The following is a 22,775-nucleotide window of genomic DNA, read 5'->3' on the forward strand; positions in this document are numbered from 1 at the left end:
CCCCGAGATTCCCCGCCGCCCTTCCCGGCACGGCGGTCCCTGGGGCGCCGCGTTCCCCTGCCGCGCTCCCCGGCACGGTGGCCCCGCGCTCCCCCGCCAGCCCGCCAAGCAGCACCGGCGCCCCGGCCCCCTCCGCGGCTCCGACACGGGCCTCCAACGGCAGCCGTGAAGGGGCGGCGGGCGCCTGGCTGCGGACTCCGCTGGCCCCCGGGGAGGTGATCACGGCGCAGAGCGGAGCCTTCGAGAGGGACCCGCAGGAGTCGAGCACCACGGACGAGGAGCTGAGCCGGGCCGGCAGCCCGGGGAACCGCGGAGGCAGCAGCAGCAGCACCACGCCGGACTACGGGGAGAAGCGGTTGCCGCAAGCCCTCATCATCGGGGTGAAGAAAGGGGGTACGCGGGCGCTGCTGGAAGCTATCCGGGCTCACCCCGACGTGCGCGCCGTGGGCACCGAGCCCCACTTCTTCGACAGGAACTACGAGAAGGGGCTGGAGTGGTACAGGTGAGGGCGCGGGGGCTCTGGCCGCGAAGCGCGGGGATGTCCCGACCCACCGCGGGGGACAGGGGAGGAAGGGTGTGTGTCCGTGAGCGCTGGGGCGGGGGGTCCCGGAGGACCGTGGGGCAGGAGATTCCCGGTTCCCCCCGGGTGGCCCTGGTAGGTGGCTGGGGGGTGGGAGCGGGGCCCTGGACGATGGCGAGTCGGGGGCCGTGGCGGGTCCCGGGACCGTCCCGTGGGTCCGTGGGGACGTGGCGGGTGTGTAGCCCGACAGCCGAACCGCGCTGTCAGGGCAGAGCAGGCGATCGCGTTCGTGCCTCGCCTGACAGCTGTCGTGATTGAAAATGCGGTGTTCTGATGGGAAGGCAGAAAACGTGTAAAAACATCCTTCTTCTGTAACTCCTGTGCACAGAGTGCTTGAGCAGACTGTAGCAATTCAGCTGCACTTGGTGTAAAACATGTATAAATAGGTCAGTAATTAATAATTACTGAAATAAACAAGGTTGCAAGTTGTTCCAGGTGGTGATAGGGGCTTTGAAGTGAAGAAGGGTGTCAGCTTTCATACGAGCTGCAAGGTTCACTTCACAAATAAGATTTACTCTTTATTCAACAAGTTCCGTGTCAGAAAGTTTTTTCCATTGACAAGATCTAATTCTGTTCACGAAGAAGTCTTTAAGTGTTGTCTGACATACTGTAACATTTTAAGGGTATCTTATGCTGAAAGTCCTGATTATTAGAAAATACTGGACTGCAGTAATGAAGTGTTAAGTGCCTTGGCAAATCAATGAATTGTGATGGCTCAGGGTTTCTGTCTCTCTTTAAAAATCTCAAAACTAAAAAGAATGCAGTACATTAGTGGAACTTGCAAATTACTAGTAGTTTACAGTTAAATTACAGTTAAATTCTGTAGTTTACAGTTAAAGGCAACCCATACAAGTTTTTAAGAAATAGTCTCTGGCTAAGCTAAGTTCTCTCTTCCTGTTGTGCTTAGGATGTTAGCTGTTTAGCTGCTCTGAAAATGAAGGAAAAAATAGAGGCAGCAAGTTAGTTACTGTTTGGATTATCTGGTCACTCTTTATTAAAATAGAGTACAGTCTTCATGTCAATGGCATTTAAATGTGAGGACCTCCAGGCAATTTTCTGTGGCAGTTGTAGAAGTAAAGTCTTCATAACACTTATTTGGTGTAGCATCCACTTGGCTTTGTTAAAACGCTGAGGGATTTTCTTGAGGGACTTCAATAAAGTGGAGATCAGCACTGAGAAAGCGCATTTGTCTCTGAGAGTGTTTTCAGTGTGCTGTACCAACATGGGGAAGGAATAAAGGATTGACTGTGGTTATTGTGTTTATATATATAACTTCAGACACAGTATCTTATTTTACTCAGTTTTCCTGCAGGAAAGGCTTGCCTTGAAAAAGAAGTTTAGAAACTTGCTGGAAGAGGCTAGAAAGAGGCATATAAAAAGGCTTGGTTTTGTTCAAAACAGGCAGAAGAAGATCAAGTACTGAAAATGGCAAACAGCTGCTTTTTCATCTTTAAAGTCAGGCTACAAGAAAAGGGCTAGGGAGTGGATATAACTCCTCTTGTGGAGTAAAAGGCACACACAGGTTTTCATTTGCAGAATGCATTTTGAAATTTTCATCCCTGCAGTAGCTCTGTGGTTTGTTTAGCTCATTTCTAGCAGTGGTACTACAGTGCACAGGTGGAGAGGTGGGAAAAGAAAAAGGTTCCGTGGAGCTGATTTGTGAGGGTCATGGGCAGACTAGGCTGGGGGATGGATTCTCTGGTTGCAGGATAAACAAATTACTGCTTAATTGCCATCAGGATTTGCCCTGATTGTTTAACCTACACACCTGCCCAACCCAAACAGCTTGCTTCTCCTCAGAAAAGTTTTTCAGCCTTGCTGGGACAGGACACCAGGTCTCACAGTGTTGGTGATCTGCACCTTAGCGGGAGCAACAGGTTTCCTCTGGTGCTGTACCGGTACCGGGCCATCATCATGGACCAGGAGGCTGGTGCTCTTGGTGCTGTACAAATACTACACAAAAATGGAGTGAGGGGGAGAGATTGCCATCCACAGTAGCAGCTATTTCTTCCTGACCTTCTCTGAGATTACCTGATTGAGTGCACCAAGGAGGCTGACTGCTAGCAGCTGTGTCCCAAGTAGAGTAATTTTTCCTATCCGCAGAAATGTCAATTTTCTTTAAGCAAAGAAGCAACTATTGAAGTGTTTATACCAGCATCTCCTTACAGTGACTTCTATCGTTGGTTTCTATTTTGCATATAACACTTCTTTGTATGCATTATAAACTGTTAGCTTTTAATACTGTCAAGTTTTTTCTTACGTAGTGAAATAAGGAAACAGCAGCCCCTCAGGATTCCTTGCTTTGTTATTCAGTGCTGAGAATACCTTCTACTCTGGCAGAGCTGTGGGGAAAAGAAGCAGTTTCCTCACCTTGGTTTCTCCATCTGTGAAATGGAGACGGCACCTAAACGCTACCATTTCTTTTGTGTGTGTCTCATGCGGCGTTATTCATGCCTTGAGGTTAGTTGGCTATGAACACTGTGTCCAGGATCTATATCAGGACAGTAGTCAGAGGCTGAAGTTAGTGCAAATATAGCTTTCTGCCTGTTGGCTGGTGCAGCGTGGCAAGCCTGTTACACCAGCTCTCTGCAGTCTGTTCTGTTTTCCTGCTAACCTTTAGGGAAAGCTGTGCTGTCTGAGATTGCCTCAGCTCTGCAGTCAAAGTTGGTGTAGAAATTACTGAACTGAGGTCTTCCTGCACACACACTGATGGGAACTGGGTCGACGGCCTCTTTTGGTTGGGTAGTGTTATGCTGCCAGAATTGTTGGTGTACGTGTAATTTGTGATTCCGTACATCCTGACGTTGGGCTGTCTGAAGGACAAGTTCAGTGATACAGCTTTTTTTAAACTGCACTTCATATCTCCATGTACTTTAAATTTTGTTGATAAATTTCCTAGCTTCCTTTCTTTTTTTTTCTTAATGCAGCATGTAACTTGACCACTATTGAACAGTGTGTTATAGGCTGAGTGGGAAATGACTTTTAGCCTTTCCTTTTGTTAACAGCGTGGCAGTACCTTTTTCTGGGATATGTATTACTTGCATATCTTCATCTCGCCCTCTTAAGTCCAGGACACTGATAGCTGGCAGGAAATATTATCTTCAGTGATGAACTTGGCTGACTTCACCCCTTACAATATGCCAGAATTCGGTCCTGCTGTGGCCAAAGGTTGTGGCAAGGAGCAGGTTCCTGCCTTTCCTTTGGAAGTTGCTGGCAGCTCGCTTTCACTCGCTCGTTCCTTCTAACCCACAGGACGCGCCGTCATTCCCTGTAGGAACTGCTGCTGGTTTTTAGCCAGTGCCAAGTGTCCTCCTGCTTCCTCACATGCCCAGAGAAGCTCTTGTTGGCCACTGAGCCCAGGCACTGGTAACCCCCCTGCATGTACCCTGTGGCCAGGCTGGACTGGAGGCGTTTGCATGGGTGACATGCTCTCTCCATCGCGATGCTCATGCCTCAGTGGGCATGTCCCATGCTGTGAGCTCTGCCCCAAGCTATCCTGAAGTTGGAAATGAATTGTGAGAGCCTTTCTGAGAGTGCAACAAGGACAGCAGAACGATGGGGAGACTTTGGAGGCCTCTGAGCACAGAAGGAATTTAGCTTACAACTACAAATGCTCATTACCAGCACCAAAAGAAGCAGCATCTGGAATATGACTGAGTTCCTTGCCTGGGCATGAAACAAGGGTACACAAGCACAAAAGGATTTTGTGGATAACAGGAACTGCAAACTGCCCACAGTGTTTGACACTTGGACTGGTTTGTCACCTTGCAGTGCTGGAGGCCTTGGTTTGGTGTCTGCTGTGACAGTCGTTAGGCCACGTACCAGAGGGCTGGACCTGGGGTCTGCAGAGGAGCCCTGGCTTTGGTGTGGTCTCCGGTGGCTTTATGTGACTAGAGAAGAAGGGGAGGCCATTCTCTTGGCATGGCACAGTTGCTGTGCACCCCTCCGCCAGTGGTTTCAGTGGTGGGATGGCTTCCTGGGTGCAGACATTGACACATCCAGATGCTCAGATGCTGCTGGTGAACAATCTGGAGGTGTCAGAAGATAAAAGCTTTCAGGTGGCTGTGTGAAGAGAGCAGGAGCTTTTAGCACTGGGACAGCTGGTGCTTTAGGTGGGTCATTTTGCTGGTGTGAATGCCCAGCACAGTAGACCTTGGCACTTTGGCATCTCCACAGCTCTCTGAGCTGAGTGGAACAGCCCAGAGTTCCAGTGTTCCCAGCTGCCTGCAGGTTCAGCACAGGGAGCTGGTTCAGTTTTGGCCGGTCACACTTCCAAGGCTATCTCAACATCTTATGTTTAGCAGAAAACTGGGGATTCATAATGGTATTTTGAAAACAAATTTGCAGTTTTAACAAAAATATGGTCTCCACAAAGCAAAGATCTTGACATCCTACGTTTAGGAGAAAACTGGGGATTCGTAATGGTATTTTGAAAACAAATTTGCAGTCTTAACAAAAATATGGTCTCCACAAAGCAAAGAGAGTGCCTTATAGTGGTGAGCTTAAGTTGGGGAGTTTTAAAGTTCGCTGATTTGAATATTGTTCCAAATAATCAGGAGTTGAATTCTATGTGTACATACGCATTGTTTTACCTCTTGCCTCCCTCTCAGTGGAGCCTTCGCAGAGAAGCTGCAGCAATGTCTCTCTAATTAGACCATGTTCCTCTCACTCTGCCCTAGGCCTCCATACGTTAAGCACTTATACAGGGGCGTAGCTTTATGCGTGGAGCGGTCCCATTGCAGCCACTGCAGGGAGCAGCCGCTGTGACAGGCAACGAAATGGTTTGCATGCCTAATGCTATTTTCACCGCCTGTCTGGGTTTTTTTGGAGCATTCTCCCTAACAGTCAGGCCTGTGTGTTACTCTGTGAGCTGCTACCCTCATACAAATAATGAATAATACCATGACAGGGAGCTCTTCTGCCAGTAATAAACATGTGCTCTCCAGCCAGCGGTTCCAAGGAGCAGCTGGCTGTGGCTGCGGAGCCAAAGCTCTCAGTTGTGTCCCTGTGGACATTAAACTCGTCTGTATTGGGGAAGCTGCTGTCATGCACTGTTATCGCTGTAACGGGCTCTGTTCCTCCCGGGGGCTGCTCTCCATCTCACCTGCCCTCCTGCTGCGCTGCTCTGGAGCTGATCCTACCTCAGAGTGGCCAGCTCTTGCCACCACGGCTGCAAACGGTGCCTGTCGTGTCCCAGGCTGTGTGAGGAGACCCCCCTGCAGCATCCCTTAACAGCTGTGGGACAGCAATGGCTTGGGGCTATCTCGGCCTCGGGTCCCACACAGTGTGACCCTCACCGTGAGCAGTAATTGTGTTGTTGGGTAATGCTTGTGCCTCTCCGATCAGCTCAGGGTAGTCAGAAAATCAAACGGCTTCCATCAGGGCAGTGAGTGGTGCTGATGGGCACTGGGGGAACACCTACAGCGGGCAGATAGATCGGGGTTTGCTGCTAATGACGGGCATCGCCGCAGAAGCCTGGTAACTGCTGTATTTCTCTGCAAAAGGCTTTCCCAGTGTACTGTGCCCTTTGCACTCCTGGCAACTTAGGAAAAGTGTATTGATTTTTTTTTTTTTCTGGGACCTGCTGTGAGTTGGCTTTTGCTGAAATGTAGTGACTCAGCTGCCCTCCCTCCTCTGTGGATCCAATGCATTGGGATTAATCTGGGTTGAAGACTGTACGAGTATTTCCATGTAGCACAGCTCTTTCAATACTCTGTCTCCTTCACCTTTCCTAAACCTTTAGGTCTGGGTTAGATCCTACATGTGCACTGTTTTTTTTTTTTCTAGCCCCAGTCTTCCATGCAGAGCAAGCATACGTGTGCAGCACCGACCTCCCACCCAAGCCTGGTTCCAGCTCTGGGTAAAGCTTCTGGAGGGTCTGAGCTGACCTGGGTTACAGGCTGGAGGCTGTGAGGCAGGGGTGAGGCTCTTCGCTGGTCGGTTCCTATGTTTCCCCCTATCTAGGGGCTGGAGAGAGGCCACTCCAGCATCAGGCATGGATTTCTTTCTATAGCCAGAGTGTGCCAGAGCTGGGGGGGTCTCCTAGTCTCTGCCCTTGCCCTGTGTGCTGGGCCAGGGGAGCCCACCCTGCACTCTTGCTGGGCAGCAGTCTTCTCCCTGCCTTTCTGCTCAGTTTCAGCCCAAAGGGTGGGATGGAGGAATGAATCGTGCCTCTTTGCAGTGTTTTATCACCTGATGATGGTTATCCACAGGCTGCTCGATTGTAGCCATGGGAATAGCAGCTGCTTCCAGCACCCGCAGCCCCTCCACGCTGTGCTCGCGCTTCTCGCAAAGAGAGTGAGAGAAGTGTGAGGGGCAACACGCTGGCAGGGGGGAGCTGGGCAGCACCCGCTCCTGCAGAGCCCGTCGCTGCTTCTGCCTCCCTGTAAAATGTGTTTGCTTGCAGGTGATGAGGGAGGCAGCACAGCTGCGTCTTGGAGCCCCTTGGCAGCCCTGGCAGGGATGTGGCTGGCACTGCTCGCTTGGCAGGGTGGAGGGGGGATGCACCAGGGCCACATCCCACCATCGCACCCAGCTGGGTCCTGCCCTGCTCCCCTTCCAAGCCTTGGCATGAGCACAGATGCCATGAACTGGACCAGCCCAGCCCTGGTTATGAACCCAGGGCTCAGAAAATCAGCCAAGCGAGGCAAAAATGCCTCTCCCGATAACTTTTGGAGCATCCCTTGGAGCATGTAGGGAACCAGCATATGTTGCCAGGCCTAAAATAAACTAGCTGTTGCACTGTATTTTCTCTTTCTGTAGAATTTTGCTCAATAATCCACTAAGTAAACACTACAGCGCTTTGCTGCTAATAGTTCGTGTTATTTGTGGTGTCAAAGTTTGTGAGCTTTGCTCCGTGTGTGAATGCAGTAGCGGTCGAGCATGTAGATGCTACAGAAAATCCAAAAATAGGCCTGGGGAAAAACAGCCCCCTTGGAAAAGAGGAAGGCAAAGAGTCAGTTGGTTGCATTCATGGGTTTAAATGATGAGCCTGACCCCCGCTCGGTTTCTGATTTAGCGAGGGTTGTTCTGCTCTGTTCGAAGCCCAGACTAGCAAAGGAGGAACAACAGGTTCTCAAAGAAAGTTACGGACAAAGGCTTTTGATTTTCAAAGTGAAAACTCTAGCACAAATTGGTGACACCTTGTATCGAGAGAGGTCGGAGTCTTTTGCTTTTCATGGATTTCTCTTACCTCTTGTTGTCATGGGGACTTCTTTTCCCTGAGTCATTATATCATGCACTTCAGCAGAAATTTTATTGCTTTGGGGGCTGGAGAGGCTCATGTGGGACATTTCTCACTGCTCGTGGTGTAATACACAGAGGTAATTTCTTTCAAATGATTTTTGCTTGAAGTGGTTTCAATGAATTGAGAAGGGTACGAGTATGAATGAACGGCTGAAATGTTTGTACTGAGTTCAGGTGAGGAACATGCACTATCAAACTTTCCAGAGCATTAAGTGTGGATATTATAATTTCACTGTGGTGTGTAGGTAGGCAGCAGTCCATTTCATCCTTTTTATTCACTTTTTCAAAAGTACTATTTAGGATTTGAAGTGGCTAAAATTGGTTTCCCCTCCCTTTTAAAAAGTTTGATAGAAAACCCTAAATTATCTTTTCAGTCACAGTGAGAAATTACCATTTAGATCAAAGGCGTGGGGGCCAGCCCCAGCAAAGCGTGGCGGTGCCTTTGCTTCTGGTGCGTGGGATGTAGAGAGGCCCAGGCAGGATGGGTCCCCATGACCTGTGCCGGGAGCAGCTCAGCCTCCCTGAGGATGGCAAAGTTGGCCGTGAGCGACAGGGCTGCAGGAACTGCCTCTCAGACCTCTGCTGTACACGTAATGGTGTGTAACCACCACTTTCCACTTATTCAGGGGACACCAATGTGTGGGAGTGTGTGGCCAGGGCGCCCCTCACCTGCCGGGGTCCTGTCCCTCGCTGTGACCCAAGGCGAGGATCCCCTGGGGAGCCCCACGTGCCAGGTAGCTCCTTCCCACGCAGCCCAGCCATCTGTTTGTTTGTTTAGGTAGCTGCCGTTTCCAAGCTGAAGGAGAGTATTTAAAACCCAACTGTTTGAAGGCTGTGGAAAGGATTTGTATTTATGGAAAAAAGAAAAAAAGAAAAAAAAAAAAAAGAAAACCACAACAAAACCAACCTCAAAAAAACCCCCTCCAACCTGTTTTTTCAAATCTCTTATTTCCATCCCCAGAGTCAACACACCAATTTAGTAAATGTTGCAAGGCGCACTATTTTCCCCCTTGTCATATTATACATCCAAGCATCAAGGATGGATCATAAACTTGCTCTTTATGGCTTTAACATTTCAATTGCTAGTCACATTTTATGTAAATGAAGGTATTTACCTTGACAAGCTCTCCTGTGAAGTACAGTACTTCTTTAAAGAATTTATTTGGCAATATAAACAGGCCGAATGCTGAGGGCGGATGCAAAATTCAAAATTGATTTTTACAGCTAAGTAATGTAGGATCCTCCCAAAATATACTCATGGCTGTCTGCTCGAATCTCGTCAGTGCCTTGGAGAAACTGAGGCAGGGGCACTGGGGGGAAGAGGAAATAGCAAAGGGATATCAGTTATAGCCACAAACCTACTAAACAGAGCTGGCTTTGGATAAAAATAACTCCATCTGCCAGACTTTATTTTGTATTACAGAGATTGCTGTAACACATTTCAAGCCAAAATCTGATTTTCATTCCCTCCAGAGCCAGGCTGCAGTGGACTTGGCCCCCTCCTTTATTAGCGGGTAATCATTTCAGATCCGAGTGGAGCGATGTTGCTCCCGTAGCCTGAATTTACAGCTCTCCTTTGTTTTAGAGCATATTTCCTTTCATCTTGCATTGAGATGAGTACAGTAATATAATATACTTTCTATTAGTGTTCATCCACATCGCAAATAACTTTATTTCAGCCTCAGCTCTGCCCTCTCTGTATTTGTTCTTGATGGACATTCATATAATTAAGCTGAGCAGCCAGCACGTTCATGGAAAGCGAACACCGGCGTCAGAAGTGCGTGTTAAATTCGCATTTGGATTCAGGAGCTGACAGCACGAGCTGCCATCACCCAGCCAAAGAAAAGACCAAAACCACCCAATCTGTGTAACGCCAACTGCAAGGAGGCACCAGCTCCAGAAGCTCTGGGGGCTCCCCCAGGTGCCCCCCACACCACGGGAGGTCCCGCTGCCACCTCCACGTTCAGGACCCACCTCTGAGCCCCTGAACATGGGAAGAGGAGTCACTGCCTGGCTCACCTCGGGGTAGCAGGGGCTGCAGCACTTGGGCAGGTTATTAATTGTGAATTACTCTGCTCCGGTCTCACTTTTTTAAAAACGAACTGACCCATTTACATCCAAAGCGCTGACTCATGAGATGCTGATGGCAGACCGTGGATCCTGAAGTCATTGCTGCTGGAGGTCTTTAATTGGCCTTTGGTTCATCCCCGCTTGGTCTGTCCCCCAGGGAGTGCCAGCATTGATCCCACTGCCGCTCACCTGCACCGTCAGCACTTGCACCTCTGAGCTAATTTCTGGGCTATTTATTTGGACTGTATTAATCCCAAATCACCAACTGCTGCCTCTACTCTGCTGCTCTGTGGTCTGGGGGGGGTCGCAGAGCCAGGTGATACGCAGAGGGGACAGAGGCACCCCAGGAAAATGCTCTGCCTTTTTTACCTCAGCTGTTTAAAACATACAGAAAGGCAAACTGCTGCAGTCAACAGAGGAGCACAAAGTCCAGAAGCTCTAGGGGAGCTGGACAGTGTGATGGGGAAGGTGCTTTAGCTGGTGTGACAGAAGAGGGGAGATTTAGATTAGGTATCGGGAAGAAATTCTTTACAGTGAGGGTGGTGAGACATTGGAACAGGTGGCCCAGAGAAGTTGTGGCTGCCCCATCCCTGGAGGTGTTCAAGGCCAGGCTGGATGGGGCTTTGAGCAACCTGGTCTGGTGGAAGGTGTCCCTGCCCAGGGCAGGGGGGTTGGAACTTGATGATCTTTAAGGTCCCTTCCAACTCTAACCATTCTATGGTCCTGTGTAAACATAGTGGCTGGTGCTGGATACTGGCCTGGTTTGTGGGCAGGAGGGGATTAAACATGCCCAGGGCCCAGCAGTGGAGGGGAGGCACTTGGCAGCGTTCTTGCTCACCAGTCTTCATTAATGGCTGCGTGTGTGTTCCCCCCACCGGGCAGCTGGGCCTGATAGGGCAAACACTCAACAGGAGCCCAAGAAGTCCCTGGCCAGTGGCATGGGCAGTATCTGGCTGCCACCCTGCCCACCTCTCCCTTATGATGGGCAGAGAGCCCCAGGCTGAGCAGTCATGACCCAAGATGGGGGTCCGGTCCTTTCCTGGAGCTGCTTTTTGGGATGTTCTTCCACCCACTGCAGCCCAGCCAGCTCTGCTGGTGAATGGGCTTAGGAGGAGGACGCGCAGGCAGTGCTGCTGGGTCTGCTACACCCGCCTGGATCAGGAACAATAAAGGTTCCTTACTCAGCTCAAAATCCTCTAGAAGCCCCTGAAAAGAATCAAAGCACTGTGGAAAAAAAAAAAAAAGCCTGAGGCAATAACTTCGTTGGTAAACTAACGCATCTCACTGAGAATTTCTAAGACCCAGCAAATCGTAATGCAATTTCCTATGCAAAAAGGGTTTATCTCTATCTAAATATTATTCTGCATCGTTACTCATTGTAGGGAAGCTATTGCTCTCCTAGGTTAACTGATTGAACTTTGGAAATAAAGCTGCAAGCTTATCATACAGACAGGAGCTTGACTTTTATTGCTCCTAAATTGTAGTGATATTGTTAGATGTGAGTAAATGTATACTCCATTAGAAAATATTAAAGTTTTATACTACTTTAGAATTAGAAAGATTAAAAGAGGCATTTCTGCAGTCTAGCCCACCATGAAATTGGAGTCTATTTGGTATGTAAAATGTGTAATACAAATAGCCTAACAATTAATGACAAAGGAAGAGCTGGGATGGATTTAAGGCTCAAACTACCCTGGATTTCTTGAGGCTGGAGTGGCAGCAGGGGAAATGTGTTATTAGATCATTACAGGCTTTTCTGCTAGAGCCACTGCTGGTAAAGTTACATCAAAGTGTTTTATTATTACTCTGTTCCCACATAATATTCTGAAACACTCGCATCTTGAGATGCGGTTGTCTCTGTGGGAGGCCATCCCTGTCTCTGCTACAGACTGGTTCATTTGGAAAACCCGAACAGAAATTCTTCAGCCATTTTTTGTGGTAGGCAACGGTGAGAAAGTGCTTTCCCATTGCCAGAGTGTTTAAGGAGCTCATCTATTAATGTTGGAGTTCAAAGCTGCTGACTGCAGTCAGGGTAATGTATTCAGGAGTGGGGGATTCCTGCTGGCCGAGGTCCCCGCAGGGCACCAGGGTGGATGCAAGTCTTCTGCTGCCTGGTTCGAGGTCCTTCCCCAGGGTAACCCACTGAGGCACTTCCCAGCGCGGCTCTGCCAATGCCCCCTATTAACATGTGCTAATGCTTAGAGTGCATCACAGGCTGAGGAGAGTGTGAAGTTCCTTGCTGTGCCCAGAGGGTGAGGATTCGGGATGCTGGTGCAGGGAGGGACTGGGAGGCTCTGCAGAGGGGGATTTCACCCTGCGGCTCTGTCCTCCAGCGAGCTTGGGGAGAGCTCAGCCCCCACTTAGTTACCACTAAGGAGGGTGCACCAGTGCTCTGCAGGAGCTGGCGGTGGGAAAACCCCCCTTCTCCTGCAGCTCTGCTGGCGGAGGGTCTCTGCAGACCTTCCCCTCCTGTCTCCTGGTGTCGGCGGCCAGGAGGAGCCTGGGCACTGTGCAGCCCCAACTGGCAAACCCATGCAGCCTGGCTGTACCTTGATTTTTTTCTAGGGAGGAAAAAAGCAGACTGAGGTACAACAGGCTGTTTGCTGAGCCTTCGGGATGCAGATTCAGGGCCTGCAGGTGTGGTGGTGCCAAATTAATGCTGTGTGGTATTATATATATTATATATATAAATTCCATTTCTAATCCAGATTTTCTCCGGGAACACCCCCTTGCACTTTATGTTGCAGTTATTTTGTACATTGGTGCCTCTGTGCTTCGATGTACAGTGCTGAATATGTGGCTCCTTCTTCATTAACGGGATTTATATCCTTGGTGTTTCTTGCTGGATGACTTAGTATTGTAATGAAGATCGTGAATGCTGCCTTAATTAAAATGCAACCCCCTACATTAATATATACGTTGCCACTGAAAATTAAGGTTGACCGAAAAGTGTGCGTTAAAAAGCTTGTGGCAGGTTTAACTGGCAAGATGTGAAATGGGAAGTGATTTGGGATGAAGTGCCCCAGCTCTGGAGCCCGGCCATGCGGGACTGCGCTCAGCCTGCCGCGGGGACCGAGCATCCCAGCTGCCTTTGCAGCCCCCTAATCCTGCAGGCAGCTGCCCACTCCCCCCTGCCTGTCCCTGGCAGACACCAGAACTGCCCCAGGGTGCCTGGTGCCCATGAACCAGGTATCCTGGGGGTTGGTGGAGCTCCTCTGGGTGCTGCTGCCTGCCCAGCAGGCAGCGTGGGCACCTTGTCCTGCCCAGCCTTGCCCTGTGCTCAGCTGCAGGTGGGAATTGGCACCAGCCACGGTGCTCGCTCCCAGGCTGTTCTGTTTTACCAGGGAGGTGCAAAGCAGTTTAATGAACCAGAGAATTTGTTCCATAATACTACTTTAAAAAAAAATAAAATATCGTAAATGCAAACATTCCTGACTCCTCCTCTCTGAGCGCTGTGCGTGCATCGCTGTTGGCAGTATTATCAGTTATGAAGATATTTTGCATTCAAGGATTTGTAGTTTCCAGGCCCATGAATATTCAGGCTCCAGCTCGCCCTTTCTCTCTGTGCATTGCACCGATCCTTTCCTTTCCTTCACTCCTCTTTTTTAATTTTTTCTTTTTTTCTTTTTTTTTTCCAGCAGATTCAATTAGTTCTATTTGCTGCTTTAGCAATAAAACAATTCCCTCTGTGGCATTAAAATGAGTTTCTTTCGTTATTTCATTTGGCTTCTTGTTATAGGTTGAAGGAAAGGGAGGGGGGCTCTGCTTATTGTCTGCCCCGCTTCGCAGGGGCGGGCTGCCAAGCCGAGGATGTACTTGGACACTGGATGGATGTACTTGGGGCAGCATTAAGAATTAATGAAGGGCACTTGCTAGGGCAGAGGCACGGGATCCTCACTGACAGCCGCTTTCAGAGCCACGGGTAAAATTTGACTGATCCCAGAGAGACTTTGGATAGGTTTTTGGCACCCGAGTCACTGAGCTGGCCTTGAACACGCTGGGCTTCTGGACACGTTCAAGGAGTTGGGTCTGATGGTTTCTCAAGCACGCAGAGCTTTTGCATTAGCTGTTGGTAATGAAATGCAGAGACTGAGCCCATATTTGTTTTAGCTGAGGCACAAGTTAATCTGAGCTGAAACATCAATTTAAACCCAGCAGATCCGTTTGTGGAGGCAGCGTGGGCAGTGGCTGGTGCACAGCTTTGGGGGCTGGTCAAGGGTCCCGGTCCTGTTTTCTCCCAAAGCAGAGCCCAGCGTGGCGCAGGAAAGCACACAGGCGTCGCGAGAGCCAGAACAACAGTGATTATGTGGGCAGGGTATACAAATAATTACATGTAATGCCAGAACTCGCTCGGTAATCTGCTCTTGGAGTGCCCTTTCGGGGGGCTGAGCTGGCGTCAGGTAGCCGTGTAGTGCTAACAGACCCATAAATCATTCTCGTTTCACACTGTGCTAAACACAAATCATATTAGTTACAATGCTGAAGAGCATCTAAGTAGAGAAAAGAGAAAGGCAAGGTAAAAAGAGGAAGCTAGATTTAAATCTAATTGCTTTTCCGCGTGTGTTTTGCTGCTGTTTGGCTGGGACGCTGCGGAGAGGGAGCTGGGAACAGGCACGGGGAGGTGGGAGCCACACGCTGCTCCTCCTCTGCTCCCCCTGGATGGGGAACAGCCAATGTGGGTGCTAGAGGTGGATGAGAGGAGACGTGGCTTTGTGTATTCTTCTTTTTATTTAAAAAAAAGTACTTTTCCTCTTCTTTCTGTGACTAGGGTAGGTTAAAAGAGTTGTGCTGGTTCCAATTCCTTTTTCATTATGAGATTAAATCTAGAACCAAATGAGAATTTCCAGGCTGGTGGAACAGCTGTGACCCCTTGGGTCTGGCGAGCGCCCGACTTTTTTGAGAAAAGTTTTGTGCTTTTCTTCTCCCCATGGAAAGGCACAAGCCCCTCTGCAGCGGGGAGCGGGGTGGCCTGTGGTGCCAGCTGCCTCCAGAAGGAATCGTGAAACTGGGGGGGGAATGGGCAGATCCTGGGGAAGCCTTGGCTGGAGGCTTTGCCGGTAGGATTGGTTATTAACAGCAAGCTTCAGCGGGACAAAGTAAAGGAGCTTAAAAAGGAAATATGTCTATTTGGGATGGAAAACCGTTTTAAACGGAAGAAAAATTAGAGCGTACAGCAGGGTAAGCAGGACTGCAAAGTTAAGTAATTAATCACACCGGTTGTAACTTGGAAAGGAAATAAATGTGATAAAAGGATTTGTCTGAGTAGATTACAGGCAAATTAGAAAAAAAAAAAAAAAGGAGGGGTCATCATGTACTTGGGAATTGTGCTCTTCAGAAATCTTCAATCATCCTCACAATCAATTCTGCATTTCCTTAATAGCGGTGTGAAACACGGCTCGCTCTGCATTGTCTTAGATTAACCACTGACTGCAAACCGTACATTAAATGAAGTATTGAATATTTGTCTCTCAACAATACACTTGGAAATTGTTTATTTCCCTACTAGGTCTTCTGCAATGCATTTAGGTACTGTAACCTAAATTGTAAAATACAGACTTGCAGTGCCTGCCCTCGATACCCTGCCAGTGCCTGGCCCCGACGGCGGCTGCACCGAGGACCCACAATTACAGGAGTTTTTCTCTTGTAAACAGATTGTTTGTTTCTGGAGACAATTACGCTGACTTTATTACACAACGTATGTTTCTCTGCAACAAACAATCTGCTTTATGGGTTTTCTTAGTAAAATACCAAGCCACTATGCTCACTAATATGATTCAATTGTATTGTGTTATCTGACCTTTAAGGAACTTGCAATCTATAATAACATGGTTCTACAGCAGATCCACTAGTAAAAAGCCTTGGCTTCTGGGAAATTCAGTCTGCAAATAAGTGGAGCCCGGGTATGAAAGGAATAACAAGGCACTTTAACCCCTTGGCTGCTGGCCTGCCTGGGGTGGTTTTGCCATCCCCGTGGTGAGGTGCTGCAGGGGTGTGTGTGCACGCGGAGGCTGGAGATGGGAGGGTGGCTTGGAGTGTCCTGTCCCAGAGCACCCAGAGCTGGCACCTCTCATCCCTATCCCCAGAAGCATGGGGATGTGGAAGGGATGTGGAGAGGATGCAAAGGGGACCTGGTCTTGGCCAGCGGAGCTGCAATGGGTTGACTGGGCTGAATGGGCAGCTTCTGCACGGAGCCAGTCGCCGGTGCCTTCGTCCACCGTGCTCAGCGCTTGGCAGCGGATGGGCGCAGGCTGAGTGCTGCTGCCTTCATGTACGGTGGCACGGAAATGATTAAGGCTGGTATCATCCCTGCCCGCCCACCCGCTCCCGTCTGTTCACTTCGCTTCGGGCGCCCTGCCATGCGCGGAGGCACCACCAAGCTCCGCTGCGGACGGGGTAGCCCACGTGCGGCCCCTCGCCCTCCTGCCGGCGGTGTGGGGGTGCTGTGACCATCAGTGCCAGCTCCAGGCAGTGTGGAACTGCCCTCCTGATCCAGCACACCCCAACCTCCATCCCTCCTTGTCTGCTGGAGGGACACGGTGCTGCAGCCAGTTGACCCCACACCGTGGTGGAAGCTCAGGAGCCACGCCACCACGTGCCCACATCAGCCCTTTGCCCAAGCCGTCCTTCTCCCACCTGTCATTAATCGACTAGGTGCTTAGAAGAGGTCTGTAGGTCATGGTTTCAGCCAAGGCTGGAGTGATGCCCTGCTCGTAAGTCAAATAGCCCAGTTTCCTTGGGAAGGGATTTGCCATCCGCGAGCTCTTGCTGCTGGTCCCCTCTGCATCTTTCCCAGCATGACGGGGAGGACCTCAGGCCCATGCATCACACAACGCAGTGAGGATCCATCAGGGAAACCCAGCGTGACAGGGCTGTTCACTCCCCCAGGGCCAGAAGGGTCCCTGGGCAGCTCTGCTGTGGTATCTCTGCCCAGCAGGCAGCGGCGGGGTCTCTGTTCTGCACCCTGTTTGGATGCGTTTCCAGCCCACTAATCACTCTCTAATCATGCTGATTGCTTCTGTCTGACCTCCCTCCACGGCAGTAATGCTTCTCCTAAGAGGCATTTGAGTGATTTTATTTAGCTAAGTGAAAGATGGGGGATAGTCAGAAATCTGTTAGACCCAGGAATTGGCAAGAGACTGGGAACTGGAACAGAGAAAGAAGTGCTTCAGAAGTTTTTAATGACTGCTTTCTCAGAAGCTGGAGGACAACCTGTCCCACCTGTCATTAATCAACTAGGTGCTTAGAAGAGGTCTGCAGGTCTTGGTTTCAGCCGAAGCTGGAGTGATGCCCTGCTCATAAGTCAAATAGCCCAGTTTCCTTGGGAAGGGATTTGCCATCCGCGAGCTCTTGCTGCTGGTCCCCTCTGCATCTTTCCCAGCATGACGGGGAGGACCTCAGGCCCATGCATCACACAACACAGTGAGGATCCATCAGGGAAACCCAGCGTGACAGGGCTGTTCACAACCCCAGGGCCAGAAGGGTCCCTGGGCAGCTCTGCTGTGGTATCTCTGCCCAGCAGGCAGCGGCGGGGTCTCTGTTCTGCACCCTGTTTGGATGCGTTTCCAGCCCACTAATCACTCTCTAATCATGCTGATTGCTTCTGTCTGACCTCCCTCCACGGCAGTAATGCTTCTCCTAAGAGGCATTTGAGTGATTTTATTTAGCTAAGTGAAAGATGGGGGATAGTCAGAAATCTGTTAGACCCAGGAATTGGCAAGAGACTGGGAACTGGAACAGAGAAAGAAGTGCTTCAGAAGTTTTTAATGACTGCTTTCTCAGAAGCTGGAGGACAACCTGTGTCTAACTCTGGGTGTCGGGTTTTTAAGAAAGTTTCCTCAGCCCGCTGCATGCACTTTTGGCAGAGATCTTTGTGAAATAACTTTTCCACCGAGGAACAGGAGATCAAAGAACCGTTCCCTTTAACGCTTGAGTGTGCATGAACTTGCGGGGATATCGTTTGAGGCTCCACTAACCTTGTTAAAGGTCACTTTTTGATCCCGTCAAATACCCTCTTTACCTGGAGATAAGATTTAAAAATGAAAGACGAAAGAGAAAGAGCTTAAGAAAGAAGGAGAACCTGGAAGCTCACTGAGATCACCCGTGCCGGGCTTGTGGCAGGGGAGAGATTAAAGCGAGCGCTGGTACAGCCAGGGAAATGGTTGTGTGGGGTGGGAATGGAGCAGGAAGGGAGCAGCTGGGGCATCTTCTGGGCCATTGAGCATCCCCATGGCATGGCTGGGGCTGGGGCACTGACCATCCTGTGCCCCCCTGCCCTGCCAAAGTGGCTGCCTGTTGCCGCCGTCGCCGCGGTGCAGAGGAAACCGCGCCGGGCCAAGGTCACGGCTGAGGTCAATAAATAATACATGACAATTAATCTTAGAAACCTGTGACTCGGGGGAGAAAGGCGAGGACACTGCGGATCCTGGGCCGGGCTGTCAGGAGGATGCTTTTGGCTCCGTGTCAGCCCGGGCAAGTCAATGAAAAATAAGCCTGTGCCGGGACGCCGTGAGCCGGTGGTGAGTCACTCGGCACAGCTGGCACGTTCCCCGTGCTGGTGGCAACCGGGTGCCACCGGTGCCCTCCCCGGTGTGCAGGGAGGTGGGTGGCTGTTGCTGCCCGGGCAGGGGGTGCTTGTCCCCTCTCCCCCGCAGGGTCCCAGGGTGCCACTCTGCCTTCACGTGTGCCAGCTAGCCCTGAGCCCTCTGTGCCTGGAGGGGTTTTCAGCAATTGTTTGCCTTTTACAATCAATTCCCATTTGAGATGTTTTAAAATGTATAACTGTCTCCTTGAGACTACAGCATTCAGCAGGTGGTAACACTCAAAGCCTTTTTTTTTAATCTGTAGTAAGGATTTACAAAGGAAACCTTGACTTTTAGATTGATTTTTAAATAAGCATATATTTAGCTGTTAGTGCTTGAAGTACATATTGGATTATATTCTTCTGCAAACAGAATATTCTAATTGATCTGGCTAATAAATAATGAAAGCCAGCCCTACTACATATAATTCAAGGTTACACTGCATTTCTACCAGCAGCACTGGGGAGTTTTTTAATGCTTAAAAGATTATTTCTTTAAAAAAGAAAAAAAAACCTCTGTGTGTGTGTGTGTGGAGGAAGACTAAATGCTGAGCTTTTCTGTAGAATTTCCTTTTGTTATTTTCTAAAATGTAATTAGCAAGTGTCACTGTTATAGACCCTCATATACACATAAAACTCAACTTGAAAGCCGTTCCTCCTCCCTGGCAGCTGCCCTCTCAGGAGCGGCTGGAGGTGAGGGAGTGTGGCTCAGTCCTGGGCTCTGTGGTGGCCCGTGGGGTGTGATGGGGCCAGCCCCTCCTGTTCACATGCCACATTGTTGGGTACAAACAATAATGGCAAGTCTGCAGAAATCATCGGGACCAGGCCACTGCTCGCTCCTGGAACGTGAAATCAGCTGGAGAATCAATTTTAATGTTCAGCCTCGTATCGATCAGCGCCGTGATGGGTCACTGGGCTGTGGCACGAGCAGCTTCAAGGAGCCTTCGCTCTGGGACGGGTGCAGGTGCCTTCACACCCCGGGGGTGAGGAGCTGAGGTCTGGCACTGCACCAGGAGCTCACACAGAGCTCTTTGCTCCTGCCCCCAGGGACCTGCCAGGGCTTTTTGTGGGGACATGGGGATTGGGGCCATCCCTGTGTGCTCCCACGTCTTGTTGAGGGCCAGGGTCCAGCAGCCGGTGCTGTTACAGAATCACAGAATCTTAGTGGTTGGAAGGGACCTCTGAGATCATCGAGTCCTGTTGCAAAGCACAGAGCCCCTGCAGCCCAGCTGCCCCCTCCACTGTACCATGACCAGGGGGGTAACTTTTGGGTGAGGTCGTGAGTCAGGCGTAGCCACAGCTTTGATCCTGGTGCAGAACTACCTTTCTTTGTCAGCTTGTGTCCCGCTCCAGACATTTTCTGGCAGGTCTGGAGACCACCCTTTGCGTTGGCTCACCAGAGCCCAGCAAATGACCGGTGACAGAAAGGCCACGCAGAGCTCGGTAACTCAGGGGAGCTGGGTTATTACGGTTTGCAAATGTTGTGCAGATTCTCAGCTTGTAGAGCAGGCATTAATCACTCAGTGACATTGCAATTACCATACAGGATAGGGCATTTATTTGGCATTTAACATGTAATTAGGGGAAATAACTATTTCTTCCCCATGCTAAGGAAGTGCAAATTGCAAACGGACAGATTTGACCTGGTGAGTTTATGTAGCTCAGCCGCATTGGCTTTACCACAGGGCAAAGAGCTTTTTTGTCCAGCTAAGGTGAAGTCTGCTATTAAAGCTGACATTGGTAGCAGCCATCCCCGCTCTGTACAAAAGCCTCCCACCTGCTGGAGTGACAGCAGTGACCAGAGCGGTGGGGAGAGCAGGACACCTTAAAGTGGTCATTGTGGGGACAGGTCACCAAGCCCAGAATCCTGCCTCCTGACAGTGACCACAGGGGGATGCCGAGGGATGCAGGCAGGGCATCCCTTTATCTATAAGGTATTTCTCTCTAATATATATGGTATTTCTCTCTAATAATCTCAAACATCCTCAGCTCCAGGACTAGGATAGAGGCCAGCTAGGCAGGGCTGTGCACAGCTGTGTGGCTTTTATCCTTTGCTTCCTGCTGGCTGCTGGAGGAAGGGAGAGATCTCCAGGGACAGGGCAGCCATCCCAGCCTGCCAGCTGGGCAGGGCTGGAGGGATGGTGTGATGCAGAAAGCTACATCCAGTTCCACCCCTTTGAGACCAGCAAAGCTCTTCATTTCTGGGCAAAATCCTATGTACCTTGTGGCTGGGACCTCCTGCTCCACTCCCCTTTGGGGACAGAGCAGCAATCTGTGGCTACACTTATTTGCTGCTGAGCCTCTTGATGCCATCCTGCTACCCATTGCAAGAAGCCATTCTTTTGTAGAGTCAGGAGTGGTGTTTGAGGATGAGCCAGCACAGGTCTTCCAGGCGAGAGGAGACATTGCTGTCTTCCTCTTCCTGTAGGCATCTGGCAGCCACTCTCCCCACCAGCTGGAGCGATGACATGATCAGCCAGCAAAGGCAGCATAATATTAAAGAGCTGCTGACATCTCAAGGGAAACTCACTAAAAAATACTTTATTTAGGTGCATGTCTGTGAATTTTTCTGCTTCTCTCCCCCTTGCTCCATGCCACAAGAGAACACTGCCTCGAACGCAGGCGCCTTGCTGGATGGAGTCCTGTGGCTCCTAGCATAGAGAGGACAAAGATGCAGACCCAAGTGCTTAGAGCATCCAGAACCCGTGCGCTGCCTCCTACTGCTGCCTCATGCCTGGCACGCACTGGGCACAGTCTGATGAGGAGCTGTGAGGCCCCATGAGCTGCTTGGGGTGGGTGCACCAGGCAGGAGTAGAGGAATGGACACAGTGGGGGTGTCAGGAGAAGAGGACAGACAGACTCTGCTAGACCCAGGCAGGACAGAGGGCTGTTTATTAGCAAAACTAATCCTCCTGGTTCTGCCTTACGTTTGTTTCAGGAAGTCATGATGAATATGGATGTGAGTGTACAGGGAGCCGGGATGGGTAATTAGAGTGGAGCCCTGGGAGTGGGAACTCCGGGGCTGTAATGGCACCCCGGGGAGGGAGCTGCTCCTGGGGGTACTGCGGGATCTCCCGGATCGTGTGTTCTGCCTCTGCGCTGTCACGCCGTGGGACCTGGGGCTACTGATTTCCCTTCTCTGCGGATCTCATTGTACCTGCCTCAGAGGCGTGTTGTATGAGTCTGAGTTAATTAACGCTCATAAAGCCACTCTACCTCCTTGGAGAAGTGCAAAGTATCATAGCTGCTGTTATGATTTGCTAGGCAATGCAATTAGTTTAATTCCAGAAAGTTGCCAGCCAGCCCTTTCCCCAGCCACCGCAGTGTCCCTGTCTGCACACTGCCATGTGCATGCTCAGGGAAGCCAGCTCACACTGTCTACCAGGGAGGAGACAGCAGCACTCTACATCGGCTCCTTGTGACCACCTCTTCCCCCTGGCCCCGTCCCTGGTTCTTGAATCATTCCAGGGTGTCACCCTTTTGTTCCATTAAAGGCCTGATGTCATCGTGACCTGTGGCTCTGGTCACAGCAGCCATCGGTGAGATCATGAACAGATGAAGAATAAAAGTCATCCCGTTTATCCTCAGCCGTTTACCTTGATGTGAGCTCTGGGGAAGCCAGTCCCTCTTCTCCAGCTGCAGAGGGGTCGGGATGACACCCTCATGCTGCAGCCCGAACTACCGGGATCCCAGATGAAGGATGTGAATCCAAACTAACCTCTGCTCTGGTGACAATTTCCTTTTTTCATGCTGCTTCTGGCCAGCAGGTACGTGGGACAAACTCCATCTCAGGTTAGCCCCAAGCAATTTGTAGGGCTGAAACACTCCTATATCCAAAAGACTGGTGAAAATCAGAGTGAACTGGGCAATAGAGAGAGACATCCTTCCTCACAGGCACTCTGGCATCACCCTGAGTCCAGGAAGAGCTGCAGGATGTGTTGCGTGTGGATCACAATTTTTGCCAGAAAACCTAGGCCAGGTAAGGGCTGCAAACCAACCTGTGGTAAGGCCAGCTCCACGCCTGCCTGGGAGAGGAGCCTTCAGGTCAACAAGCATTTAAGCCAGTCTGTTGTAGAGAAAGAGAACTGCGTGGGCATTGCTGGAGCAGCTCATGGCGCTGCTTTGCAGCATTCCAGCCCAGCCAGGAGTGTTTGTGGGATGAGGCGGGCAGGGGGTGTCCAGTCAGGGGTGTGTGTATTTGTATAGATATGTGTATGTATGTACATGCGTGTGCATATATGGATATATTTTATCAGCTAGGAACTTGAGGACCATCTGTTCCAACTTTTGGGGAAGGTAAAA

General features: G+C 50.3%; 1 protein-coding gene across 1 annotated transcript in view; it reads left to right on the forward strand.

The window, feature by feature from the left end:
• The window catches only part of HS3ST4 (heparan sulfate-glucosamine 3-sulfotransferase 4), a 72,449-nt gene that overhangs the window by 7,193 nt on the left and 42,481 nt on the right, over positions 1-22,775 (forward strand). Inside the window, exon 2 of the mRNA XM_014936191.1 lies at positions 8-502. Coding sequence (XP_014791677.1) covers positions 8-502 — 495 coding nt within the window. The remainder of the gene's footprint in view (positions 1-7; positions 503-22,775) is intronic.

This window comes from Calidris pugnax, unplaced genomic scaffold (genome assembly GCF_001431845.1).
Source record: "Calidris pugnax isolate Ruff unplaced genomic scaffold, ASM143184v1 scaffold17, whole genome shotgun sequence".
NCBI lineage: Eukaryota > Metazoa > Chordata > Aves > Charadriiformes > Scolopacidae > Calidris > Calidris pugnax.